We start from the raw sequence: 25,848 nt of genomic DNA, 5'->3' as shown, positions 1-25,848 counted from the left end.
AAATAGTGGGCAGGAATGTGAAGTGTGCGAGGACAGCAGGGAAGGGAATTGCAGAAGTATTTTAGAGAGGCTGTTTGTTAGACGCAGAAGACTAAGCCCCGCTCAGCCACGATGCCAGCCCTTTAGCACACACGAACTGCTGCACAAGTGAGTACTGTGATAGTGTCAGCTGGAGATCTGTCACTTAATGCCCTCCTGGGAAAAGCCTTGTTGCAGATGAGGCAGCACTTTTCGGTGCACGATAGCAGTGGGTTTGGAACATGTGCATCTGAGCTGCCTCTTCATCTTTAAAATTCCTTTGTAGACTCTCCCCTTCTTGCATGGGATTTCTGAATTGCAGTTGAGTTCCAGTTCATGGAGAAAAAGGCCCAGAGAGGAGAGCAACTCTGTAGCCATGTGCACTTGTGTCACGTGTATGGAGCAGGGACCAGCTGGTACCCATGGTGACATTTTAGCTCTGCTTGTGCCTCTTCTAGAACAGGAGAGTTTGGGAGCGGTGGGAGTTTATTTTCCGTTCTAAATGCTGTTTAGCTGACCTTTGTCCCTTGCTGTTTCCCATGCACATATTTTAAAAGTTAGATTTTTAATTTCCTGTGTTGTGTTAAAGCCGCCTGCAGCCTCATCTGTGTTTTCATAAGGATTCCTCCCTTCTAGCTGACTAGGTAGGTTAGCAGTTTGAAGCTCCTGCCAGCTTCGGTTAAGGACTTGCTAGAGAGCAGCTGGAACAACTCTAATGAAGTCCCAAGTATTTTGCAGGGGGCTTTTACAAAAGAGGTGGTTTTATTCAAATGGAATTGGGCTTTTTAAAGCTTGACTGACAAAGGGGCAGGGCAGGAGCACTGTTGATGCTGGGGCTGGTTCCTCAGACTGCTCCTGGCTTTGGCAAGAGTTTCCTGCGCACAGTTCTTAAAATAACCAAAGCTGACATCGTGTCAGTCTGGCTGCAAGAGCCTGCTGGACATTTTTAATCCCTTCAGTATGTCTTAGTTTTCACACCACAGTTCTTAGGAAGCCTGTCTCGCAGGGAAAGTGCAGTGCTTATATACTTAAGAGGGTTGGATTATTAATATTATTAAAAAAGTATTTACTTAAAAAGAGTTCTGAGCTACTATAGCTGCTCCTTCATATCTGTGGATGCAGGACCGAGAGTGTTGAGCTGGAGTTTGCAGGGACCCACTTGGTCAGATACTATGTTAGGTATCACTGAGCTCTGGTTCATCCAAACTTGGGGAATTTGAGGTATGGTTTGTCCTAGAGGGTGATGATGCACCAAGGTTAGGCCCAGGCTTTGATTTAGTCAAATCCCTAAGTTACAGGTGCCTTGTGGTCATGGCTCTTACTCTGTCCAAAATGCCTCTGAAGCCCTAAACCTCAAGTGTTGCTTTTGGACCCAGCTGGGAACTCAAGTTCTGGCCTGAGTTGACCACAGTGTGTGTAAAGCGCCGGGGAGAAGGGAAGGGAAAGCTTCCCTTCCCCAGAGTACTAGTCTCTGCAGTAATTGTTCAGAAATAGTGTGGTGAAAAAAAAAAGTTACACATGGAAGTAAAAATGCCAAATTATGGCTAATTGCTGTGGACAAGCTGCCCTCTGGGCTCTTAGGAGAACTGGCATTACAATTTTTCATCTGTTTTTTTTTTTTTTTTTTTTTTTTTTTTCCTTCCCTCCCTAGCCATGCGGACACTTAGTGAGGACACCATCAGGCTCTTTCTGCAGCAGATAGCAGGTGCCATGAAAATGCTGCACAGCAAAGGCATCATCCATCGGGATCTGAAACCACAGAATATCCTTCTTTCCTATGCTGGAGGCAAGAAATCAAATCCCAACAACATTCGGATAAAGATTGGTAAGACCCCGATAAAAGTGCCATCCCAAGAGCTCTCAGGAGGGCTTGGTAACTGATAAGCAGCAAGCCTCAACTTCTCTTTTGGGAACTGTCTAGATGGGAGGAGGGGAAAAAAAAAAAAAAAGAAATTCTGTGCTTTTTAATAGGCCGTAAGGTTTTCCAGCTTCTTCTGTTAATTCCTCTACTAGAAAGACCCAAGCTCAGCCAGCTCCAGTCTGTCTCAAAGCAGTAGGAGCAAGAGTGTTCTGCCCTGGCAGGGCAGAAACTGATGTGAAGTGAATTGGATGGACTTTCCTGCCTTGGATGGTGCCTCACTTCGTAAAAACAAATACCACCCTGCCCAAACTGGCTTGTAATCTCCAGCCGTGTCAACAAATGAGTTCTTGTAGTGACTTTTTTGTCAAATTCTCAAGAATTGTGTCTTAAGGCTTGAGACTGTCTGCTGGCCTCAGAGGTTATAGTGGGAGTCGGCACAGTCATGTCCACTGTTTAAATTACAGAAAGGCTTCTTAGCTGCAGCCTGAAGAGCTTCTTTTCGTGCATATTGGGCACAGAGGGTGTCAAGCAGCATGGATGGATTGACAATTAGGAAAAATGCTCCAAAAATGCAGTCACTGAGCACAGATATCCCCTGTGGTCCCTAAGAAATGAGTGCTAGTTAACATCATTCTCGACACACAGGCATTTGTCCTGTTATGTTACAGTTCACAAGCTGAAGTTAATGCCAGTTAGATAAAACTAGTCCTTGCCTGCCCTGTGGAGAAAGTGTAAATGCCCTCATTTGTTTGAGAAATGAGAGTCAGTGGAAAAGCTTCTTTGAAACACGGCTGCCACTGGCTGTGGTTGAAGCGGCTGCTGAAACGCAGAGGTCTCGAAGGTGGAAGTGGCTGGAGCTCTGGGGCCTGGCACAGCAGCTGCCTCAGGAGCACAGCTCTTCTTCAGCCTGTCCTGCCCTCGACCCACTCCCTCCCACTTCCCTGAGCAGTTTGTGGTCCAGGAGAGGCTATAGGCAGCCAGACCAGTCTGTCAGTGACAGATGACAGTGTAAACAACTGTGTCAAATAATCTCCTTGCTTGAAATATCTGGTAACCTTGAGAGAATCTCTAAACATCATATGATAAGATGCTGAGTAACCTGCAGATGTAATTCATCCTGGTTTTCATAGCCTCTGGCTTTTCTATCTACCAGGTGAAGTAGTAGCTTGACTTTCTCTCTTCATATCGATTATTATCATTATTAAAACTCTTCTAAAAGAACAGAGCAAGTCAGGGTTAAGTCAGCAGGTTCCAGAAATGTGACTGGTGACAAGCAGTGGCTTCTGTTGTATGTCTGTTGCTCTGCAGTTCTTTCAGTGGAGAGAAGCTTTTATTCCCCCAGATTATAAGTGGAGGTAGCAGCAAATTAGTGATGTGAAAATCTTTGCAGTTTGCTAGCACTTTGACACATTTGTAGATTGTGAGTTCTGCTGTAGCTAGTATGAATTGGTACACCCTTACTGAAGTCAAGAACTGTAATCAGTTTGCTGATACTTTGGAATACAGACAAATAGCTGCAGGAAAAGTGACTGGTTTCTAAGATAGGAAGGAATTTGTTCCTCTGAATACTTTTTGTATCTTTGTTTCCCTCTTTGTAATGTCTGTAGCTTGCCTTAGTAACTAACACAAGGATGTCACTGTTCAGGGATATGGTTAATAATGTCCTGTGGAAAAGACAGAATCATTTGCTGCAAGGATTCATGAGGAATAGGGCAGTTTGAGGAAGGTGCAGAGCCTGTAGAAACGGTGTCTGATCCTGATGCATTTCTTTGTTTCTCTTTGTAGCTGACTTTGGGTTTGCTCGATACCTGCAGAATAACATGATGGCAGCAACGCTGTGTGGTTCACCTATGTACATGGTAAGTGAGTTTTGCTGGTGAGTGTTTCTCCCTTGTTCTTACTCTGCTCCTCTAGAAACAAAGCCTTTCCCAACAAAAATCAGGGTAGCTGCTTTCTTTTTCCTCCCCAAATATCTTACAAAGGTGGAATTTTGTCTACTTGTCAAAAATCTATTACACTGGGAGATTTTCTGAAGTCCTAGCAGCCTGTAATGTCAGGTGGCGGATGCCTGTGGTGGGTGCTGCTGTGTTACCTAATTTTCAGGTGAGCTGTTGATAAATAAAACTTAACAAAGAGTGAAGGCCAGGATGGTGTTTCACACACCTGGTAGACTCAGAGGCCTTTCTTGGGAGAGGAGCCTCAGCTGCTGTGCTTCAAGAGGCCTTTTTGAGACAGAGGTTCCAAAAAACCCCTTTCACCTTGGACCTTTCAGTCACTTTTGCCAAGCCCAAAGCATCAGCGTAAAGATCCCTGTTCCGAAGCAAGTTTGTAGAGTTCCCAAACATTTTTGCTCTTTGGTCTCAAAATCCATTTGGGTGCTGGCAATTCTGCCATCCTTGCCATATTTTTAACTGGCAATTAAATCTGTTTTGCTATGCAAACAACTCTGAATGGAGCTCACCTGCTTCTATTTGGACTTTACAGTTTGTGCCTCCTCCAAATATTCTTTTAGCAAACCAAGTGCTTCAGGGATGATTTCTTTCTTGTGAAATAGATGCTTTAAAAAAACAAAGTGATCCCTGACACCTCCTTTGTACCTCTTGCCCTCAGAGCAGGATGAAAGGAGGTGATCTCTTGTTGACTGTTTTCATCAACACAGACATCTTGGTGTCCCATCAGGGCACTAAAATTAAAAATGACAAAAGTAGGTCAGAAATAAAAATGACAAAACAAACTATGTAATAGTTTCCAGGAATGTGGGTGTCTGAGCTCAAAGTAAAGAGTTCATGTGGATCCATTTGGCTGAAATTTTCAGAAATGCACTGGGGAGAGCAAGGATCTGAACTTGAACATCATTTAGTCCACCTAAGTTTTGTTTGAACTGTTCAGGCACAAAGCTGGGCCACACTGCACAGCGGTAGCGTGTTTGATAGTCTGCTCCACCATACAAACCTTGTGCAAAGCTTATTTCCTCCCTTTTTCTTTTTTGAAACCTGCTGTTTACTTGACTGCGCTATATGTGTAGATGATGTCACTTTTTTTTCCTGGTGAGAGTTTCCTGAATTGTCTATTTTTAGTGATGCTTTTTATTTTTGAGGCTCTCGTGAAAGTAAATCGAAACACTCAGCTCATGTTTTGAGAGTGCTGGAGGGAACTGCTGATGACCCTTGTGTGGTTGTGGGTTTTTTCTTTTCTATAAAGAGCCCTGGAGACTTCTTGTAAGCTTGGAAAATTCCATGTTGTTCTGTTTATTGCAAGATTTGAGGGAAAAGGGCAAGGGAGGGTTAAACGGGGATTTAGGGTGGGTGTTTTGAAGTCTCTCTAATGCTATTGTGGGTCTTGTGCGTTAGCCCTGGGAACATCTGCTAGCAAGGCTGATATTGCTTGTCTTAGCTCATAGCCTGTAGCTGTTCTTTTCATTTTCTTAAAAAGAAAAGTATGTTACCAGCACGAAAATGAGCTTTGTGTCTGAGCACGATACGATCTGTGTCCTGTGAGATGTGCAACCTCCGCGCATAGTTCATGTCCCCTTTATTTTCCCCAACTTTGTTCGGTGTTATGTCTGCTTCCCGTCCAGACAAGCTCTGCTCCCCTACTTACTTGCTGCCACTTGTTTCCATTACACATGGCCTTTCTTTGTGGCAGAACTAGAAAGTTCATCGTCGTGCTGGCAGCACGGAGGTGAAATCTGTTGTTTTAGTGTTTGGGGTTAGCAAGCCTGCCCACCCATCCCTTCCCTGCTGCTGCTCCCAGGACACGTGGACTTGGGGACCATGCGGCTCTGGGCACTTGCGCCGCTTCCAGCTTCTGGAACGATCCCGGGCGGGAGCAATCGAGGGCACCGTGTGAGATGAGACACCAGCCTCTGTGGGCTAGCAGGGCTGGAGCCGTTCGGGGTGAAACGGATCTGCCTCAGAACCCCAACTGTGTCACTGGCAGCGGCCTCCGGTGCGTAATTAATATCCTGCCATCTTGGGATAAATGAGGCAGACGTGGGCCGTGACGCTGCCCGCGGCAGCGGCCGGAGCTCCCCGGGCAGCTCCAGCCTTTGTTCCCCACCGCGTTCAGCTCTTGCTCCCCTGGCGTGGGCAGGTCCGGCCGTGCCAGTGCCCGGAGACCCCGGGGTGCAGCTCAGCAGGGCAGGGTGCCCTGAGAAGGGGATGGACAGGGTCTGCCACGGTGGGCAGGACAGCGTGAGTTTAGTGGGATGTGTCGCTGGGTTTGGGTTTTGCCTCTGCCCACCCACCCTAGGTATGGAATTGCCCCTGTCAAGGTAGCATTACCATTCTCCTACGTGGGAGCTCCCACAGCTTCTGGGGAATCTGCCTCAGGGCTTTTTAAAGAATATTGGTGGTTTCTGGTTCTTTTTTGCAGCTGTTCCCCTTAGCCCCCCCCCCCCCCAAAAAAAAGCCACTTTTTTTTTATATGTATAAAACAGATTTCACTTCTCTTCCCCTAAAAGGCACCCGAAGTCATCATGTCTCAGCACTATGATGCCAAAGCTGACCTCTGGAGTATAGGAACCATAATTTATCAGTGTCTGACGGGAAAGGCTCCATTTCAGGTAAGTTGTTTAGATTTAATGTTTCTGTTTTTTTTCTCTCGCTACTTAAATCCAGTAATTCTAAGGCTTCTGTCACTTATAGTATCTAGCCCTGCAGACCCTTGGAGGTCTGGCCGTCCAGCACACCGCAGTGTGATGCTTTATATGTTGTAATTCTGGAAGTGATAGTGGAAGATGACACTTCTTCAGCCTGTGTCTGTGAAATGTATCTTCTAAGCATAAGCCCTCAGCAAAGGTCATCCCAGCAGAAAATTATCTTGGATTAGTTAAAGCAGTGGTGCTTTCAGGCAGTGCTTTAAAATTCACTGCTGTTTACAGCTGTGCTCAGAGTGTAATTGATAATTATAATTCTGTTGGATATGTAAGGACAATAAGGAAGACTCTAATTACATGTTAATGTTATGGATGATTTGGTGACAAGTGGTGTGTTGCAGCTGAACTGGCTTTGTTTTTGGAGTAGTTAAATAGGGTCATATCAAAAGGATCTTATCTGTCAACGCGTACGGATCCCTTCCAGCTTTAAATGTTTACAATCATCAAGTCCAAATTCCTCTGAATATAACAGCTGACTGAGCTAGAGTATATCTTTGTGACAGACATTCTTTGATTTAAAATGTGCAAGTGATAGAAAAATTGCCACAACCTTATGCAAGTTGTTTCAGGATTACTTCACCTATTTTTAATCTTATATGTAACTGGAGTTAATCTGATTTAGTGCGTTTCTCTTTGCCGATCCTTGGTGTGTCACAGAGTGCACATCGTGTTACTTCTCTCTTCCGTGCTGACCCATCAGTCTGGCTGCTTTTCTTAATGAGATCTTCAAAATAATGCTTGCAAGGGAGAGTCTGAAGTGCTGTATTTGTCATTCTTTTCCTTGCTGGTTTGCATCCTAGCAGAGATGCTTAAGTTACTGGTGTCTTGCCACATCTTTAACTGTGAGCTCTGTAGAGCTCAGTTCTTTCCAGTCCATGGAATATGGATAAGACCAAGCCCTACACTTGCCTGCTGAGTTAGTGTCATTGACACCAACTCTTCAGCTTCCTAGATCGGGTCCACCAGATGGGTGAACTGTGACCTTTATTTCCTCTTTACCAGTCCTGGCATCTCTTGACCCTAAATAAAAAATGAGTCAGTGGTGTGAGGAAAATTCTGTGCTCGTGTAATAACCCAAGTTTTATAAACGGCAGGACATCCTGGCCTTTAACTTAACCCTTTAGGATTTCATAGGCATTCAAAGTCTCATGTGAAGTTGCATAATCAAGAAGGATCAAGTGAATTCTGAATTTGTGGCAGGAAAGATGCTGCAACTTAGGAAAATATGGAAGTAAACTAATGGCACGTTTGGGTTTTAGATCAGTGCTACAGCTTTTCTCCTCCAGGGTGTTTTTACCTCATTGCTCTAAGAACCTTTTATGCCAGTGCTTTGCAATCTTTACTCCCTCCTCCTTGCTGTGTATTTAGAGCAAAACTTTGTTTCCTTGGTGCCTTTTGTGTGTGTTTATATGTGTGTGTATGTATGTATATGTACTTCTGTTTAAGAAAGAAAAAAAACAACTACTAAGATAAAAGAAAATAAACGTTTGCATTAAGGGAAAACTGTGGGGGTGGAAAAAAGCAAAGGTTGACCCTGAATGCATGGAGGAGTCTGGTGCTTATTTCTTCTTGCAGTGGAGCATTTTGGTCTCTGAAGATGCCTTGATATCCTCCTCCTTATTGAAATTGTTTAGGCATCACTGACATGGTGACTTTATCACAGGTGTTTTGCACTTAGAATCCTGGGGCAACTGATCTGTTTTTTTTTTTGTTTTGTTTTGGTTTTTTGGGTTTTTTTTTTTTTTTTTTGGAAGTAGGTGGCTCTAATCACTGGTCATTGAAGTGCGTAGCAGGATTTTTTTTTCTGAGAATATTGGGATTTTTCCCAAGAAATAAAATGAAACAGTAGTCAGTGTCATTCATCCCTTTAGCAAAGGTGAGGAGGAGGAAGGTGAGAGCAGTCCTGTGCTTGGTTGATCCCTTCTTTCTTTCACGTGTACATCTGACATCTGTTGGGCTGGAGCAGGGGGGGGCGGATATTTTTATTTTAACTTTTCCCCAAGCCCTTTGCTCTTTTAGGGGTTTGTGTTTTGAAACAAAATGCCAGGCCCCATTTGTTAGTGCAGTAGCAGCTGTGGATGTGTTTGATCAGGGGGAAGGAAAAGCTCAACCCAGATGGTTGTCCACGTGCCATCTATTTGCTTTGACCATGTGTGCTGAAAACTGCCTTTTCCCAGCTGCTAGTTTCAGGTGAATGAAACCTGCCCAGGTCAGATATTGGCAAACTAGTTAAAAGTTAACCAGCTTTTTCTTCAGCTAGACTACGTGTAAAGAATTTGCTGTGATGGCTGATGGTCTCCAGGCAGGCGAGAAGCCCTTGCTCATGGGCAAGGGGAGAGAGGTGGTGAACAGAGGTGCTGCGTCCAGATGAGATTGCCGGGGACCCTTTTGGGGTAGGAAACGGACCTATTGGAATCAGCTGCTCATCTCCCCACCTGCCTAAAGCCAGGGGACCTCGTGGTGCCACCAGCAAACCCAATTGTTTGGAATGGCCAGGAACTGAATTTCTGACACTAACTCCAGGCTAAAACCTCCCAACTTGTCCCTCCCTCACCTTCAGGGATGTCACCACTGCCCTTTCTAGTGGGAAACCCCAGCAGAACCTGGAGTGCAGCTTGAGACCTTCTGCTTTTAGGTCCTTAGCTGTTCACTATGTCAGCCAGCTGGGCCACTTCACAGGAATGCAAACGAAAAGGACTCGACTGTAGCAAGGAGGAAGGAGTAAACTAAAAATAAAATGGGCTTCAGGGGCCTGGAGAAAAGATCAAACCTGTGTGGAAGGGCTGAGGTAGCTGTCAGTTGAGAAAGTGCTTATAAATCAAGGGAGAGGTGTGTGTGTATGTGTCAATATGATTTCTTGCTGTCTCAAAGTTAAAATTATCTGTAGGTGGGTCACCCAAGGTAACTTCCCAGAGCTATTCCTGCCTCTTCCCTGCCTTCTTGCATGTGGACAAGAAGCTGCCGAGGCTGTCGGACGTGGACAGTTGGTAGGCTGGCTGGCGAAGCTGTCTTAAGGAGCTTTTTGTATTAAACATGCCCATAAACAAAACAGTGAGACCGCCAGAAGGATGAGATTAATAGGATTCAGAATCCCTATAAACAGATTTGCTGAGCACTGTATTAATGTGGAATTGTTAATTTGCCTTGCTGACTAAGTGGCCTGGGCTTCCTCTCTGTCACTGAGGACTTGGGCTGTGCGTTTCCTGGCCTTGCTGGTCCTTGGCAGAGAGCACCTAGGGGCTCCAGCAGTGATCTCTGCTCATCATGAAGAGATGAAGTCTCTGCAGGCAGGTGACAAGCAAAACTAGGGGTGGGCAAAGGGAAGAGAAAGATTTACAGAGCCAAGAAATCTCCCCAAATCCAACTCAGTGCTTGTTGGATGATGTTTTCAATGAGACTAGAGTCACATGAGCTCAGTCTTAGGAGGAGCTGGAGACGCACACACATACGGAGTTGGATGTTGAAGGAAGGACCTTATGAAAGAGCAAACAACATCCTCCCTGCTATGATACGTTGTCCACCGAGAGCGTGAACACTTGTGGCTCTCATGCCTGAGCCCTGGACATCCAGCTTTTTCCTGGATGCAACAAATCCCATACTGAGATGAAGCGCTCCCCAGTGCTTCAGGGCTGAAGTTGGCTTGCAGGCAGTTGGTACCTGGTGGGATTTGGCAGGGTTGTGGTGGGTGCCTTTACCAGCTAAATGTGCTTACCTGCTGCCTGGGACTGAGCAACAACCGGCAGGGTTGAATTTGTCCCATTGTTTTTATATATGGAAAGAACAAACAGAAAGACTCAGTTGTACTAATGCAGCTGCTCCAGAGTAACATGAGAGGAGGGAACAAGGACATGAATTGGCCTGTAGTTCTTCTGTTCCTGGGGAAAACTGAGACGTCCTTTCTGCATCCCTGTTTCTGACAGATGGGTGCTGTCCTACAGGTAGCAGATAGGTCCGACTACCTTGAATGGTCCAGGTGTTAGGTGGCTCCAATGCAGGTGGTTTTTTTTTTTTTTTTTTTTTTTTTTTGTGTGTGTGTGTGTGTGTGTGTGTGTGTCTTTGTGCCTGAAAGGCAGGTTTCAGATGAAGTCTCTAGCTCCAGGAGGTAGGAATTCAAAGGGCATTTTTAACACTTCTCAAATATTTTTGCATTTTCCATGATGTACAGAGCAGTGTTCCCTGTTGAAGGAGGAGCTGAGCAAAGTGTCTGAGGGTACCAGTGGTTTATGGAATGGGTGCTAATGGCAGGAAAGCAATGGGTTCATCCAGGCAGCTACTGGGAGCCTGATGTGTGGAATTGTGCAAAACTTGGGAAAACTTACTGAGGATTTTGTTTCTCCTCCAAGCCAGTGCTGAGAAACTCTCTCTAATGAACTAAGCTATATGCTGCTCTTAATATTGTCTGTCTTTATTGTCAGGCAAATTGACAAAACAATGTTTGAAGTAGATGGGAGGTTCATTGCATTCCGAAGCAAAGGAGCTGTTGCGAGGGGAAGCGAGCAGAGAAAGCGGCCGAGGCTCGTGGGGCTCCGCGGGAGCGAGCGCCTGGCTTCCCTGCGGTCAATCGAGCTCCCCCTCGGATGGGCGTCTGTCCGCCCAGTTTTCTGGGATGTGGAGCGTTGTGGGCAAGCTGTGTGGTGCAGCGTGGACACTTGCCTCATTTAAGTTAGCCAAATATTAAGGATCTAATTACAGGGCAAGATCTGCAAGGGGAGAGGTGTAAGCTGGGGTTGTAGTGAGCTAAAATGAATGCCGTTTCACGGGTTTACTTCTGGGTAGCAATGTGCTCTGCTGGACAGCACTCAGTTAATGGTTTGCGAAGAACATAATATCTTTGCATCTCCTGTTCGGGCCCCTGCTGAGTCTGTGAACAGCAAAGGGTGGATTATTGCAGAGGAAAACCAGATTTTTCTTATATTCTCTGCTTGGAATCCAGTTGCTCTGTGCCAGCGTCTGCAGATGCAGCAGTACCTGTCGTGCATTGCTGGTCCAGGTCGGTCGTGGAGCTGGGTGGCTAAGGCTGTGCAAGAAGCCTTGTCCTGATCAACACTCGCCAGTCTGACCTTAGCTGCTTTTGAGACTCTCCATGTGTGTGTTTGTTTTTTGTTTTTTGTTTTTTTTTTTCCTCCTCCTGGAGCTTTGTGCTGAGCCTTCATAGTTATCCTTAACTTAATTTTTCATCTTCAGCCAGAGGGAGTAGGTGATGTTGAAACAGCATGTTGTGTAGCTGCTCTGTCAGCCATGCTGTGGTGTCGGCATTGATGGCCATCTGCAGATTGGCTTGTCAGATTTGCCATTTTAAGCATCTTAACTGACCTTAAATGCTTCCAATTTAGAAATGGAAGTGGGTGGAAGGCTCGAGGTTCCCTCTTGGCCCAGAGCATTCGGGAGTTGCTGACTGTTGCCCACTCATTCATCCTTTCCTAAACATTGCTGCAACAATAGCAGCTTGCACACACATCTCTGTGATCTTCCCTCCTTGTTTGTGTGCACTTTCATGTCTGACACACCATCCAGCCTGCTCTGCCCTTAGTAAAGAGACTTTACCTAAGCACAAAGGCTCGAGATGGTTGGATTAATTTAGTGCCCCTGTCTTATTTGGTATATGAAGTCCAAAGGAGAAATGACATGCAACTTTTGTGTCTGTTTGTACACTGGCGATTGCAAACTTCTTGTGCAGAAAGAGGCACTGTGACTTCAGACCTTCTGGCTTCCTAGAATTAAGTTAGAAAAGTCTAATTGAGTTGTTGTTTCCCTGTGTTCCTGGTTTCTACACAGACTTGGGCTCCCTGCCCCTTCTCTAAATACTGCAGCACTAATCCTTGGTCTCAGCAGGAGCTGCCATTCATCATTAGGCAGCCCTCAGGTCCTCAATTATTTGGCCTGTGGGTGAGGCTATTAGGCATCTGAGCATCAGGACCCACTGAAATGACGCTCAGAAGGGCAGAGCAAAATGCAATCAGGTCAGGGACATAAAGTCTGAAATGTGGTATTCTTGCTCTGCCACAGCATTTGCTTTGCAATCCAAAGCGGGCTGCAAGTTCACATTGTGCTCGTTCAGCAATTGCAAAGCTGCCTCTGCTCTTCAGTAACTGTGAAATGGAAATACTAATCCTCTTGCTTTATTGCAAACTGCTTCATACACTGGTTTTCTTTCTCCTCTGTAGGCCAGCAGCCCACAAGACCTTCGTCTCTTCTATGAGAAAAACAAGATGCTGATGCCGAAGTAAGCACTCTTCCAGTGTCACTGTTTGCTTCCACTTGTTTCCACTGTAGTTACACCTGTCCCCTCATGCTCCTGGCTTGTTGTTCAGGGATGTAAATATAAAATATTTGTCCACCTGCCTTCCTCCATTCCTCAACCAGCAGTGGTTGGGGGCTCAGAGCACGCCTGACAGCAGGGAATTACCTGATTTGGTGCCTTTCGCTTCCCCCAGATATTCCTTCCCTCCTGTTATTTAGAAGTGATTCTTAGTGATTTTGAGAGCCAAGTGGGGTTCTGTTTCCCTCATATGGTTTTCCCTGAGAGTGGAAATGATTCTTGGGAAGAAATCATGGCCACTCTTGAGTCATGCGAGCAGCCAAACTTCAGTCTCTCCTGTAACCTGCCCTACCTGACTGGAAGCTGCATTCCCACTTTTCCCATGTTGGGACAGCAACTGCTCATGTCCATCATCCTAATAGGAGGAAATACCCAAGCTCTATCTATAAAAATGGACACTAGTGCAGTTTCCAGGGGGCATGCAGGGAAGGTATCTGCTCTCATCCTACGGGGGTGTATGTTACCTAGCAGAGGAGCCAGCTGCCACTGAGCCCTGTGATTTGTCAGTGTATTTTGGTTTTGTTGCTGTGCTCTTTTCTTTTGAGCTCTTAGGGCAGAGCTTCGTGTCTGCTGTTAAAAATCTGAACTTAGTGTGGAGACAGGGCTGAATTTACAAGTTACCCGGCCAAATATTGAAACGTTTTTTTAAACAGAAAGTTTGCTTCTGTTTGGCAAAGTTGTGAATGGAGCCACATGCACAGGAAGCTCATTGAGTTGCTGTTTATGATTTTTCCTTATCAGCTTAGACAGCTTTGAGGCATAGTGGAAAGAGCCGTCAAGAAGCCAGAGCTCTTATTAATGACCTGTGCTGTGCATTTAGCTTCTTTACTTCATTTTTTGATTTGGAGAGAGCTGGACTTTTGATCAGGATTAAATCCTGGGCATGTGCACACACATCGGGGTGGAACCAGAGCATATGATGGAACAAAACACCCAAACAAATGACCACCAGGTATTTGGAGCCTCATAGTATGCATGAGTAGAAAGCAGAGTCCATTTCCCATAAAGGGCCTAAAAAGAAATGGATGCCCACCTTCGTGTTGGTTGCTGTTACTAAGAGAAATAAATCCCCATGATTAACAAGCTTCCTCCTGCTGATAGGACCGTGCTGCCTGCTGCCACCTCGGCCTGCCGAGCATGCGGTAGGAGGCAGCCCGGAGGAGGAATGCAAACTCGGCAGCAAGAGGACAGCGTGTTTGTTCTTGTAGGGCTTGATCCTCTCCCTTTGTCCTGCACTCTGTGCACACTCTCTATTTACCATTTCCCCTCGCCACCTTTCAGCTACCAAAGTTCACCAAGATTTGGATCGAAGGCCATTGTGGGTTTTACCCCAGGACTTGGATCCGAGGCTGCCTTTGAGTTCTTGTTGACCCCCTGCTTTCCAAAGTTGGTCAGTCTCTTTAACGGCAGCTGTAATCTGTGCTATTTCCTGAGTAAACACGAACAAACTGCCTGCCCGAGCCTTGCCAGCGCAGATGAAACACGAACCCGCTCGAGAGACCTTGTTTGCAGCCTGCAGCAGTGCCAGGGTTGGGTTTCAGCCTCCTTGGGGCTAGGCAGGTTGGCACCCACCTCCCCAGCATCCCATGGGAAACGCCGTGCTCCGGCTTGGGAATAGGGCGGGATGGACGAGCTCACGAAATCCCCAGCAGCAGCCCCTGCCCGCAGGCTGGTGCGATTGCGAGTGCTGAAATGCTGCTCTCAGGTGGGGAACTCGTGTCAGCAGGGGCAAGCCCGAAGGCCTCACAATTTGAATAGTGCTGATCTAAATACCTAACATGGATTGTACTCTTTTGCATGGCAAAATAGACCATGGGGGGAAGGAGGCAGTTCTCACTCATGTTTAACAGGATGGCCTTGGAAAATAATGCTGGAGGGTGGCTAAGCTTGGCATCCCAGAGGTGTGAGAGAAGAGGAGGCAGACGGGCTGCTGACCTGCGCTGTCTTCAGCCTGCTTTGTGATTTCCCAGGCCTACTGCTTGACCTGCCTGTTTCTTGGCTTTAAATCCATACAAAAGCTAAAGTCATTTCTGGGAAATGGACTCATCTTGGATGAGTGTTTTGTGTGTCATGAATAAATAAATTCCGACGATAGCAGCGGAGCACTGCGAGTCCCCAGCGCTAATGTATTTTTCAGGAGAGCCTGCTAGCTGCGGTGCCTCGTGTTGCTCCCTTGCACAGTCTGCTTCTGTTTTCTTGACAAAAGGTTATTTTCTTGGCTCAGGCTAAGTCTCAGCTTAACTGCATCCCTTCCGGAGCTGCCGGCCTCCTTCATCAGCCCGTGAGGCTAGCCCGCGTTAGGCTGGAAAAGCTGCTCGAGCTGTTTTTGTGTCAGGGGTGGAAAAGCAGCTCCTGGAGGACAAACAGGGATGATGAATGCTAGCCGTGGCTCTCCGTGTTCTAGGAATCACTGGACTCAAATTCTGCACAAGCAGGGCCTAGCACTTCATAGAAAAATAACCAGATAGTGCTCAGGCCTATAAATACACACCTTGTGCAGCAGCTCTGGTTTCACTCCCGCCTGAACAAGCTTCTATTAATGTTACCTCGCACATGTTTTCCCCTCCCCTTGCCCCAGCCCCACGTCCACGGCGGGTGGATGTGGTGGGAGAAACGCAGACGCAGCTGTTCTGCCCGTGTGGGTCCCGCTTGGGCTGGCGAGCGCTGCCCGTCCTGAGCGGCGGCAGCGGCGGCTCCGCGCGCCTCAGAGCGCCGGGCGCGCGCAGCCCGTTACCTCAGCTGACCCCGGCGGCCTGCGCTGGGCACGGCCGCCATGAGCGGGGCTCATACCGGAGCTGGAGCCACCTATGGAGAGCTCCGCTCTGGCTGCCGCCGCGGCCCTGCTGTTAGGGCCCCTGAGAGCACTTCTGGTTACAAGGGAAGTCAGCGGAGCTGAATCCACTTATGCAAGAGCTGAACTCTGCTTTCCTTTCCTTAATCCGTTCATTTATTCCCTGCTTTGTGCAATATGCCCGGATTGTGAAGAACTGCCCTGGCCTCTCCCTTTCCCCATCTGCTTGTGAGGCAAGGGGGAGAGCAGCCCCCTACTAGCTCTGCTGGGCGCTGAAGAGTAAATTTCCTTCTCTACTTCTCTTTTCCTTCTCTGCTTTATTGCAGAGTGGGGAAATAGCAGCACTAATTTTAACTTGCTTGGGTGGCAGATGCTCTGATCTTAGTGGCCTTCGATTAATAAATATTGTATAACAAGGGAGCAAATAGACAAAGGTTACTTGCTGGTTTATGTAAGTTGCATTTGAAAATGAATACCTTAATAAAATGGTAGTAATTGGTGATAAACTTCACTACCAATGTCTTAATTGGAAGCTTTCCCTAAATAACTGCTTTGTTTTAAAGATCGCCTCATTCTCATTAGAACAAGAAGAAAAGATCTAATTTATCTTCTGCAACATATTTTACCTTTAATGGACTTAGCTGAGAACTAGGCAGATGATATTGGCTCCACTGTGGAAGGGAAGGATCTGCAGCTGCTTTTGGGAAGGCCACTTAAAGCTAGATTAGCCATAGCCTTAATGATGATATTGGGAAGTAACAGGCAAATGGAGATGCAAATGGAAGTGTTCCTGTTCAGCCTCTCTCCAGTGAACACTTCTGCTCCTACCCAGCATGCACAAAGCAAGTTTGCATTTGTAGTCTGCCTTCCTGAATATATAGAAGCAGCTGAAAAAGTCCGAGACTCATTCTTATATTGCTTTTGTTTTTAATTTTAGCATCCCCAGAGAGACATCAAGCCACCTAAGGCAGCTGCTACTGGGGCTTTTGCAGCGCAATCATAAGGACCGCATGGACTTTGGTAAGAAGCCCCTGGCTCCAGTTCTGCTGCCTGTCTTTGCCTTCTCCTTTTTGTGCCTTGCACTGCACAGACCTTCGTAACTGTGGTTGGTGCTGCTAGAAACATCCAGACAGGTGGCACGTGTGTTCCACCTGCTCAGAAGGTTGCATTATCCTGTGTTTTTATTATATGCTTGAAAGTTCAGCGCTGGTTCCAGTAAAGCTTTGTGAGCCCAGAGACTTGGCACACCTTTGCCAAACGCTTTCCTCCCTGTATTCCTTATGCTGACCTCTGATTTTGTAACCTCTCTCAACTTCTATTGTGTTTGGTGTGCTACCTGGTGAAATACATAACTCTTACACTTGTACTCTGGCATGATAACTTCCCAAGGGGATGGAAGCTGCATCTACTTAATTCAATTGTTATGTTCCCTCTCCTTGGGTCTGCAATAATAATCCAATTCAATGCAGCTGCTTGCAGCACGTTCATTCCTCCAGGTTCCTGTGGAATAATGCCTTGGTGCTCACCAGGGCTCACAGCTGGCTCTCCTTGCAGATCTGTCTCAGTGTTGACCTGCCTGGCATAGAGATTTCTTCCTTAAGGCCCTTTTTCTGGTGACTAACTCCTTCCTGACTGCAAGCAATCATTAGGAGCCAGGCAGTTATTTTTGGCAGCCTCTTCCAGATGTGCTTAGCTAAGCTAAAAGCTCTGAAAAGCTAGAGGAGCCTTGTTTTAGGGGCAAGCAGGCAGAGTTGGAATTATTCCCAGAGCCCCTAAAGGACCAGGTCATCTAAAGGCAGGTCTGTTGTCTTCCTCCTCCCTAGGCAAGGACAGAGGCTAGGCTGTAAATTTTCACCCTTTCTCGGGTAAAAATCAAGATGTGAGTAGTGTCAGTGTTTGTGAGTAGCGTCAGTGTTTGGAGGTAGGGAGAAGGTTGTTACTTATCTGCTTAGGTGTATTATTGCCTGCTGGGCAAGACCTGCTAGTTGAAAAGAAATTGTTTTGCAGCCTCTGTGATTTTTTGGATTAGAGATATCAGGGAAGCCTTTCTGGGTAAGCTGTCATCTGGATAAAGCAAGTGTGTGTATTAAGAGGCTGATTGTAGTTATCCAGTGCTGAATGTAAAGGACTAGAACTTGCTAGGATGCAGAAATGAGAAAAGCCTTTCAAAAGGGAGTTGCTGAAGCTACAGTCAGGCTAACTGGATCATGAGCATCCCTCACAATTTCCTGCAGTTCCTCTGTCTGCGCTGTGGATCTCCGTGTCTTTTATCATGCATTACAAAAGAAATGGTATTTAAAGTTCCTGTTTTTCTGTCAAAGACTGATTCTAGCAAATCTTTTTGGCCCTCTTTAAGCCGTTTTTATGCTTCTTGGGAATTTGCTTCATGAGTCAGTGTCTCTTAATACTTGGGGTCTAACATGCTTTGATTTCGCTGGGAACAACAGATACGACACATTGTTCTGGACTGAGATTGTTGCCTGCCCTTAATCGCACGAGGGATCTTTCTCTATACAAATTAGCTCATCCTTGTAAGATGTAGCTGTTTCTCAGGGATAGTTTGTCGATATACCGTGTACAGAAGCCTGTGTATGAGATGTTCCTTCCTCCCTGTTCCCAGAGGTCCTCTGCAGTCCTTCTGCAGAGCTTCCCCCTCGTTTTGGGGGATTCACATGCCAGCCCTGAATGAAGCTGAGACTTCTTGGTTGCTGTTTTACTTGGAAGCAGAGGTCTTCACAATTCCAAGATTATCTAGGGACAGCCAGGGGGATTTCAGGTAGCAAGTTTCCAGCTGATGCTTATAAGTAAGATTGTAATTATTACTGCAAAGCAAAAATCAAAGCAACTTGGAGCAGGGAGGGAGAAGAGAGGAAGAAATGGTCATTTCCACCCACTCTGCGGCTACTGTGTAACCAGATGAACCAGCTGTGGGGATGAAACCTTCTGGAGTGGTGGGCTGGAGGAGAGGCCGGAAACGCAGCAGTCCACATCAGAGCAGGGATGTTCTCCATCCCCAGCAGATCTAATCTGGGAGATTCCAGCTTTCCTGCCAGAGATTCCTATCACGTCTGTTGCGCTGAGCACCAAACCATTACACTCTGACTCTGAGGCCCTGCAAGGAGAAGTGGGAAAGAGAGGGCTCGTTTAAGTTTAAAAGAAAGGAGATAAAAATGAGAGAAGGTGGGAGGGGGAAGAAGCTTACTTTCAGGAAAACTGACGGCTCAAGAGGAGCTGTTTACAGAATGCCGAAGTTTGTAAACTTGGTGTTGCAACAGGAAATCTGTGCTGGGAAAACAAGTTGAACTGCCTCTAGCTAGCTAAATAATCAGTGTTGATTCATGACTAATGCTCCAAAAGGCTGAGTTGCTGGCAGAGATAGGAGAGGAGTCAGTGCTGAACTGCACTGGATCAAAGGCAGAGTAGTCAGGCAGGAAGGCTACTGTGAGGGCATGAAAACACGTTAAAGGTCTCCGGCAAGTCAGGACACATTTTTCCCAATGTGGATGAGTGGAATAGCCTCCCATGGTGGGAGGCAAAGAAAGAGTAGTGGGGCCTTGTATAACAGAAAGGGAGTTCTAGGCTTTTAACTCTGTAGTGAACTATCAGCAAATCCATTTCTGCCTTAAGTGCAATGTGGGCTCAGCTCTGATCTCTCCAGGGAAGCGTTTTTGCCCACTACACCTCTTCTGTGCAATGAGTAACAGCCTGGTGTGATAAATACGCAGTAATCCTGGATCTCTGCAGCTAGGGTGACTTGCCATCCTGAGCAGCTGGGGATTCTGGCTCCTTTTGGTGCTGCTGCATTTAGGATCCCCTTTTGTTGCTGAGAGCTTTCCAGCTCTGCCCCTTGGCACAGGATTTGCTCATGCCGACTCTCAACACGTTCTGTCATCTTCGGCTTTCAATAACTGATTCCCCTTCCTGCCGTGTAAACTTTCTGGTCCTTTACTACTTTCACTGAGTCATTGCTCTTGATCTTTTTTTTCAGATGAGTTTTTCCATCACCCGTTCTTGGATGCAAGTGCCTCTATGAAAAAATGTAAGTGTTGCTTTTTAATTACTACTCTGACCTGTGACATGTCTGTTGTCGCTTCCAGTTCAAAAAGAAACAGACCTCTCTGTTCTCTGGGATATTTAAACGTGAATTGAGTTTTCATCAGTGTGGTGTCTAGATTTTGCAATCAAATGTACTTAATTTTGCTGAATTTTCCTCAAATGGGGATTTGGGGGCTATTAGAAACCTAAAGTAAGAAATAAATCTAGCATTAAATATATTCAGCTACTTTTTCTGAAGTGCTTGGCCAGTGGAGATGCTTGTAGGTAAACAGAATTATGCTGCATGATCTTGTCTTTCGTCTACATCTCTGAGACAATTAAGGATAGTGAATGATGCACAGGAAAATTAATATTATTGGCATATAGGTTGTAACTTAGGTTGGCTTTGCCAAATGGCATGTTCCAGTTACTGAATCTTGTTTCAAGACTTACCTTCAAATTCTTGCTAAATCTTCTAAACCTTGTTTTAGAGGGGTTGATTTGGGGTGTTCTGTGAACTATCTGAGGTAAAAGACCTTTTCCGTTAAAAATCCTTCCTTTCTTCTTCCGATCCAATTTTCAAAATTTTCCAACATGTTTCAGTAGAAAACAGTCCAGAATTGCTGCTAGTGTATGGGATAATATTCTTTTGGCCAAGAGACTTGGTCTGGTAGAATTGTTCCTAGTCACCTTCCTCCTTGAAGGATGCACCCAGGCCTTTAATCCCCTGGATAAAGGATGGAGCCAAGTGGCTGCCCTGGGGAGCCCGTCCTGCAGGGCCTGGATGCTCCGGAGGAAGCGTCCTTGAAGCTCTCTGGTCATGGAGCCTCTCTTGGACGTGTGTTACGATGGATCCCCCTTGTTCGACAGCCTCTTGCCTACACCTTTGTGGTCCCAGAGCAGGACTTTTCAGTTGTTCCTGATACAAACTTTTAACTGTGCACTTAGGTGACCGTCCCGCGGGCAGGAAAAAACGCTTCTGGTTTAGGTGGGCTTGCAAGCCAGCCCAGCCCCTGTCTCCGGCCACGCCAGCAAGATGTGGGGTTAATGCTGTCACACCTGGCCGCTCCGCGGGCGGGAAGGGACTCTGCCTGTGCAGGACTGCTCCTGAGTCAGCCCAGCGCTCCGCACCGACCGTGCCACTGCCGTGTGGGAAAAGCCCTTCCAAGCCTGCTCATCCTGTGGGCAAGAAAGGACTCCCTGAGCCCTGTCTTGCCTGCCCACCAGCTCATCTCCTACCTCCAGCTGCTCCATTGCTTCTTTGCCCTGGGGAACAGAAAATCCCAGGCAAGCAGGAAAGGATTCTCTTGACTTGGCCTCAGTTTCCAGTTTCACCTGCGCCTTCCCTGTGTGGAAACCAGAGGCACCATCATGCTCAGAGGGTGGTTCTTCTAGCTCAGCCTTTGCCCCCAGCTGCTCCAAAGCCAATAGCTTGGGGTGCAGGGCCAATAAAGAGGGCACCTGTATGGATAGGTAAGGACTATCCCAACTCCAGACTTCTTTCCTGCCCTCTTGGTCCCCACTCCCGGGCTTGCATCCACAACCTGGAGCCTTCTCCAGGCAGGAGACGCCACTGCTGATCTCAGGGGCATGAGAGAAGCATCTCTTCACCAGCAGAAGCCTTCAAGCTTCAAGCTGTGCTGCACTGTTAGGAGTGTGGTACTTGAGAAGACACTCTGTGTAGTCTGCTCTGGAGGTCTCTGCCACTGCCAGATGGTAGTGAGAGATGAAGTCCATAAGTGCAAAGAAGACCCTCAATGAGAAAGGCTGGATGTGCAAATTATGATCTTTTTGATTCCTCAATAGTTAGAGAGGAGCCAGTGGGTCAGGAAACATCCATGTGATCTCAGAACAGAGACCAGCCCGAAAGCTGCTGCTTCATCTTAAGTGTGTGGCTGTGAACCACGAATATTGGAAGGATTGAGGAGAAGGGGGCAGGCACTTGCATCTATGATCTGCATCATGCTAAACTGGAGTTGTTTGTCAGCATCCTTAGGCCTGTAATGGAGAACTGGGGAGAGGAGCAGCTTTAGGGAGCTCCCCTGTCCCCTCTCCACATCAATTGCAATCTGAGCAGAACGTGATGGCCTGCACCCCTGCAGACAGGTTTGCCCTTGATAGCAGAGGCAGGGCAGGAGCTTCCACCACTGTGCAGAGCCAGTGGCAAAGCTGAGATCATACCCTGGGCCTCTGAGCCCCATCAGGGCTGGTCCAGATCTGCTCAAAATACAGGCATTAAAAACAGTCATAAACTATTCTCTTCTCATATATCTTGGTACACCATCTCATGCAATTATGCAGGAAGTCTTTTTTAACATAAGAAAATTTTGCAATTCAGGAAAATCTTGGAATTCTCTTCTAAGTGGATAATTTTTAAGCTTCCTGCAAGGTTTTCTCCTAGTTTAAACAAAAACTGCCATGTTTTTTGAGATATTTCAACAAAATCCACATTTTTCATCAAAAATCTTCATATGCAACACTTCTGGCAAGCACACCCTGTCTTCTGCAGTCTGGAGGGCCCTTCGTTCTGCTCTCCTCCCTCCTCATCTTATTTCTTTAGTAACCAAGAACTTGAGTCTTCTGGCATCCAGGGCGTGCTGCAAAGCTGCCTGTTTGCCACAGGCTTTAGCTTGAAGAGTGATTCAAGGCCTTGAATTTTGCTGACTAACTTCTGTTAACTTCATTAACGAAAACACTCTACTATGTTTTGTTTGTTTATTTATGTTTTATATTGTGGGTTTTGTACCAGTGATTAAACATGTACTTTAGATATGTAAAATTATTAATAAAGTCTTTAAAATACACTGTCTAGTCAGAATGTCGTCTGTCTGCAGCTAGGGCTCTGCTCGGTGGGTGCTGTAGGATGGTGTCTCCCAGCAGGGCTGCAGAAGGAGGCATAATTAGATGCTTGCACAAGGCTTCCCTCCGTAAACACGGTGTAATTGCTACCCGTGCAGAGTATTTGGGAGATTTTCCGCCTGTCTTTGAATGGTGAACTGGTTCCTCCTTTGCTCTGGCTTGAGAGGATGTGTAGTGTGAACACTTGTAGTTGGTGAATGTAATACGTAATGCTAGCAAGAGGGTTCAGTGTCTGGAACATCTGATTTTACCATCTTATATGGTTATCTTGTGCATAAAAGGCTCAAGTAAAAAGTAGCAATAAATCACCATAGCTTCTACATATAAGATTTTAACAGTGCATTTTTTTACTCAAAAGTACAATGAAGTGTTTTTTGTTGTTGTTGCTTTTTGTTTTTTAACCAGTGCCTTTCCTCTTTGCACTCAAACTACTGCTTTGTCAAACTGCAGCAAAGAGTCAGTTTTGATGACTGGTATTGATTGAATCCAGATAATCACAAAAATGCATCTCTTCAATGTTTGGGTTGGATTTAGACTCCACGCAAAACCTTTATGCAAAAAGTTTGAGGCTCAGATATATATATTTTTAAGATAAAGTATCTAGCAGACAGATTTTTCAGAAGTTTATTCTGCAGGTGTGTAGATGATGGAGTTCAATGCTTTTACGTAGGATGCAGTCCTGTATCAGGATCTGTACAGCTGGGGCACGGGCACGGCTGATTCTTAGCTCTCCCCTTTGAAACCAGTTGATGTTGGTTATGCAACATACAGGATGACTGTTTTGTTGCTGGAACAAGTTGGCGAGGGCAATTACAAGAACAGATTTATTTACATTACAATTACAATCCAGCAATTTTTGGATTTGGGTGGGGGCCTACAATTCATCTGAACATTCCCTGCATTCAGGCTTGAGCTGAAAACATGATGAGCCAAGTGTCTGCACCCTTTTTTAATTTTAAACTGGGAGTGCCTGGGCGTATGGAGAAGATGGAAGCCAGTGTCTTGCTTTCAAGCTGTCCTATACAGCTGACACCGCAAAAAAAAAATGTACCAACAGGCACACGGTGGTCAGAGATGGTTTGGCAGAGCCAAACTATACGGGTCTACATGCATGGACTCAAACACTCTGCTTGCAGTGGCAGGATCTTCTGAACTAGACCTCCTCCTATTAAAATATGGAATTTGGGAGGTACTGCTCTTTAATAATGCAATTAAACAGATTGCATCTGTGCTTAAGTGCAGATATATTTTTTATTTCCACTTAATAATCAAAAAGTCTGCATCCTTGTCTTTTTGTAGATCAGTGGAAAATTGTCCAGAGCAAACAGACAAAAATAGAAGGCTCCAATCTAGCCAGGTTTAAAATCGATAGTAAACACAAAATCAAAAAATAGGATGAAAGGGACCTTGAGAGAGACCTGACATGACCGTAGTGAAAATACTAATTCCAGGAAACAAATAAAAGGTGAAGCAAATATTGCAGCTGACATGTGAATAGAGTTCAGAACACTTAACTCTTAAGGAGACTTTGTGAAATGATGAACTGTTCTCAACCCTTTACAGGAAAAAAATGGCTCCAGACTTCTAGTCTTCTGTTTTTTAAATAATAGGGAAGGTGCTAGGATTGCTCTGCAGGCTCTGGGGGGTCCTGAGATCAAACAGAGGTGGACAACGGCAGGACAGAGCTCTCCATTCTGTGGGCAGGTTCTCAGTGCCAGGTTTGTTCCGCCATTGTGGGAACATGAAGCAGCTGTGCTCAAAAAGCAGCATCGGGCCGAGCTCACCAAGGCCCTGCTTGCAGCTTCCCCACTCACAGGTGCTGCAGTCCCTGATCCTTGGAGAGCTGTTTCTGCCAGGCAGTACTTTTTCCCTTCCATTCTTGCTGTTACATGTGTGCAGGTGCATGTGTACATATCACTGCACATGTGTCACAGGCAGCAATCGTGCTAGGACTTACTATGGCAGAAGTCTAAAGGCTCCACTGGACTGGTTTCTATGTGTAGTAGAACCTCTTGGAAAAAGGTACCCAGCTTCTTTTAAGCACTGCAAAGAGTGAAGGAGGTCACCGTGACCTCCTAAAATGTTCCAGTGGTTGATTACCTGTGCTAAAAGTGCACACTTTGTTTTACTTTGTCTTCGCTTTCTGTTTTATTTCATCTTCGTTTTCCTGTCGTTGGGTCTTGTTGTGTCTGTTGGTCTGAGAAATTCGGTATCTAACTGATTGCTCTCTTTGTGCCAGTAGACACTGATCTAGTTGGCATTCAACCCTATCCAGACAGAATGAAAAGATGTCATTAAAAGACACATGTTCCCATTCTTTTAGCACTAAAACATTTTCAATAGTTAACTGTAAAGAGGTTGAGCTTTTATTTTTCTAGCTGATGGAGTAAAGTTAGTTTCTTTGTAGTAGTTAGTGTAAGTAGTGACAGGGGTACCTTCATTTCAAACAGAAGCATCCTCCTTCTTAGGTACTATTACACCTCTTTGCATTAAATGTGGAGTCATTTAGCACAGATTCTGTAAAGTTATAAATCTGGTGCAGGTTTCTAATTTTCTGTCAGCACAAAAGCCAAACATTCCTCTCTTCGCTTAAGCATTGTCTTTGGTCTCTGCCTTACATTGTGAAAATACTAAAATGCTGAGGAGTTTCATTTGACTTTGAGCTGCATAGTAAAGGACTCTTTTTGCAACTTCTATACCATTTAGTATCGTGCTGAGAGACCTGGGAATTCAAACCACTAAATGTTGCAAAGTAGTCTGTTAAAGAACCAGTGCTGCCTTTGCCTCATCTCCTCAGCTGAGCTGAGCTCTTCTAAATTATTTACTGAACTTCACTTGCACAAGTCATTGGAGTTAAATATTGTTGTCTCCTGTGGTGTCTTGATCAGCTTTTCTGCCTGAAGGTCAAGGCAAACCAGGCCTTTCAGGATGAACTTTCTGTCTCTGTGAGGGTTATAAAAGCTAGTTTAACAATGAAGTGAATAAAATGTGCAGTTCTGATCTTGAGCAATAAAACATAAAGCAAAGGCCATGCAACATAAAGCAAGAATGACCAATGCTGCGGAACAATTTCTGTAGAAGCAGAAAGCAAAACCTGCTCAAATTTCAGAAGATATAAAACAATAAACAATTTCCTCACAGAATAACTAATTCTGTGTTTTTAATTGCATGCAGCCTGGGAAGCCCAGATGACTTTTTGGACATTAAGAACTTGCTCCACTTTGCAAATGAAGGGGAAGATGTACAGAAAAGGTGCCTTGGAGGCTTTTTAGGCAGAAACCATTTCACCAGCTCTAGGTCAACTCTCA

At 45.7% G+C, this 25,848-nt stretch overlaps 1 protein-coding gene across 2 annotated transcripts in view; it reads left to right on the top strand.

Annotated features, from left to right (window-relative positions):
- The window catches only part of ULK1 (unc-51 like autophagy activating kinase 1), a 72,350-nt gene that overhangs the window by 20,200 nt on the left and 26,302 nt on the right, over nt 1–25,848 (top strand). For both annotated transcript variants that reach the window (XM_088532482.1, XM_088532484.1), the window contains 6 exons: nt 1,670–1,843; nt 3,665–3,738; nt 6,342–6,443; nt 12,701–12,759; nt 16,584–16,666; nt 19,635–19,685. In XM_088532482.1, the coding sequence (XP_088388608.1) occupies nt 1,670–1,843; nt 3,665–3,738; nt 6,342–6,443; nt 12,701–12,759; nt 16,584–16,666; nt 19,635–19,685 (543 nt within the window). The remainder of the gene's footprint in view (nt 1–1,669; nt 1,844–3,664; nt 3,739–6,341; nt 6,444–12,700; nt 12,760–16,583; nt 16,667–19,634; nt 19,686–25,848) is intronic.

Source organism: Tinamus guttatus, unplaced genomic scaffold (assembly GCF_059628265.1).
Source record: "Tinamus guttatus ecotype Peru unplaced genomic scaffold, ASM5962826v1 Tinamus_guttatus_pri_ptg000459l, whole genome shotgun sequence".
NCBI classification, from domain to species: Eukaryota; Metazoa; Chordata; class Aves; order Tinamiformes; family Tinamidae; genus Tinamus; species Tinamus guttatus.
The sequence above is the reverse complement of the archived record's forward strand: the minus strand, read 5'-3'. Positions and strand labels throughout refer to the sequence as shown.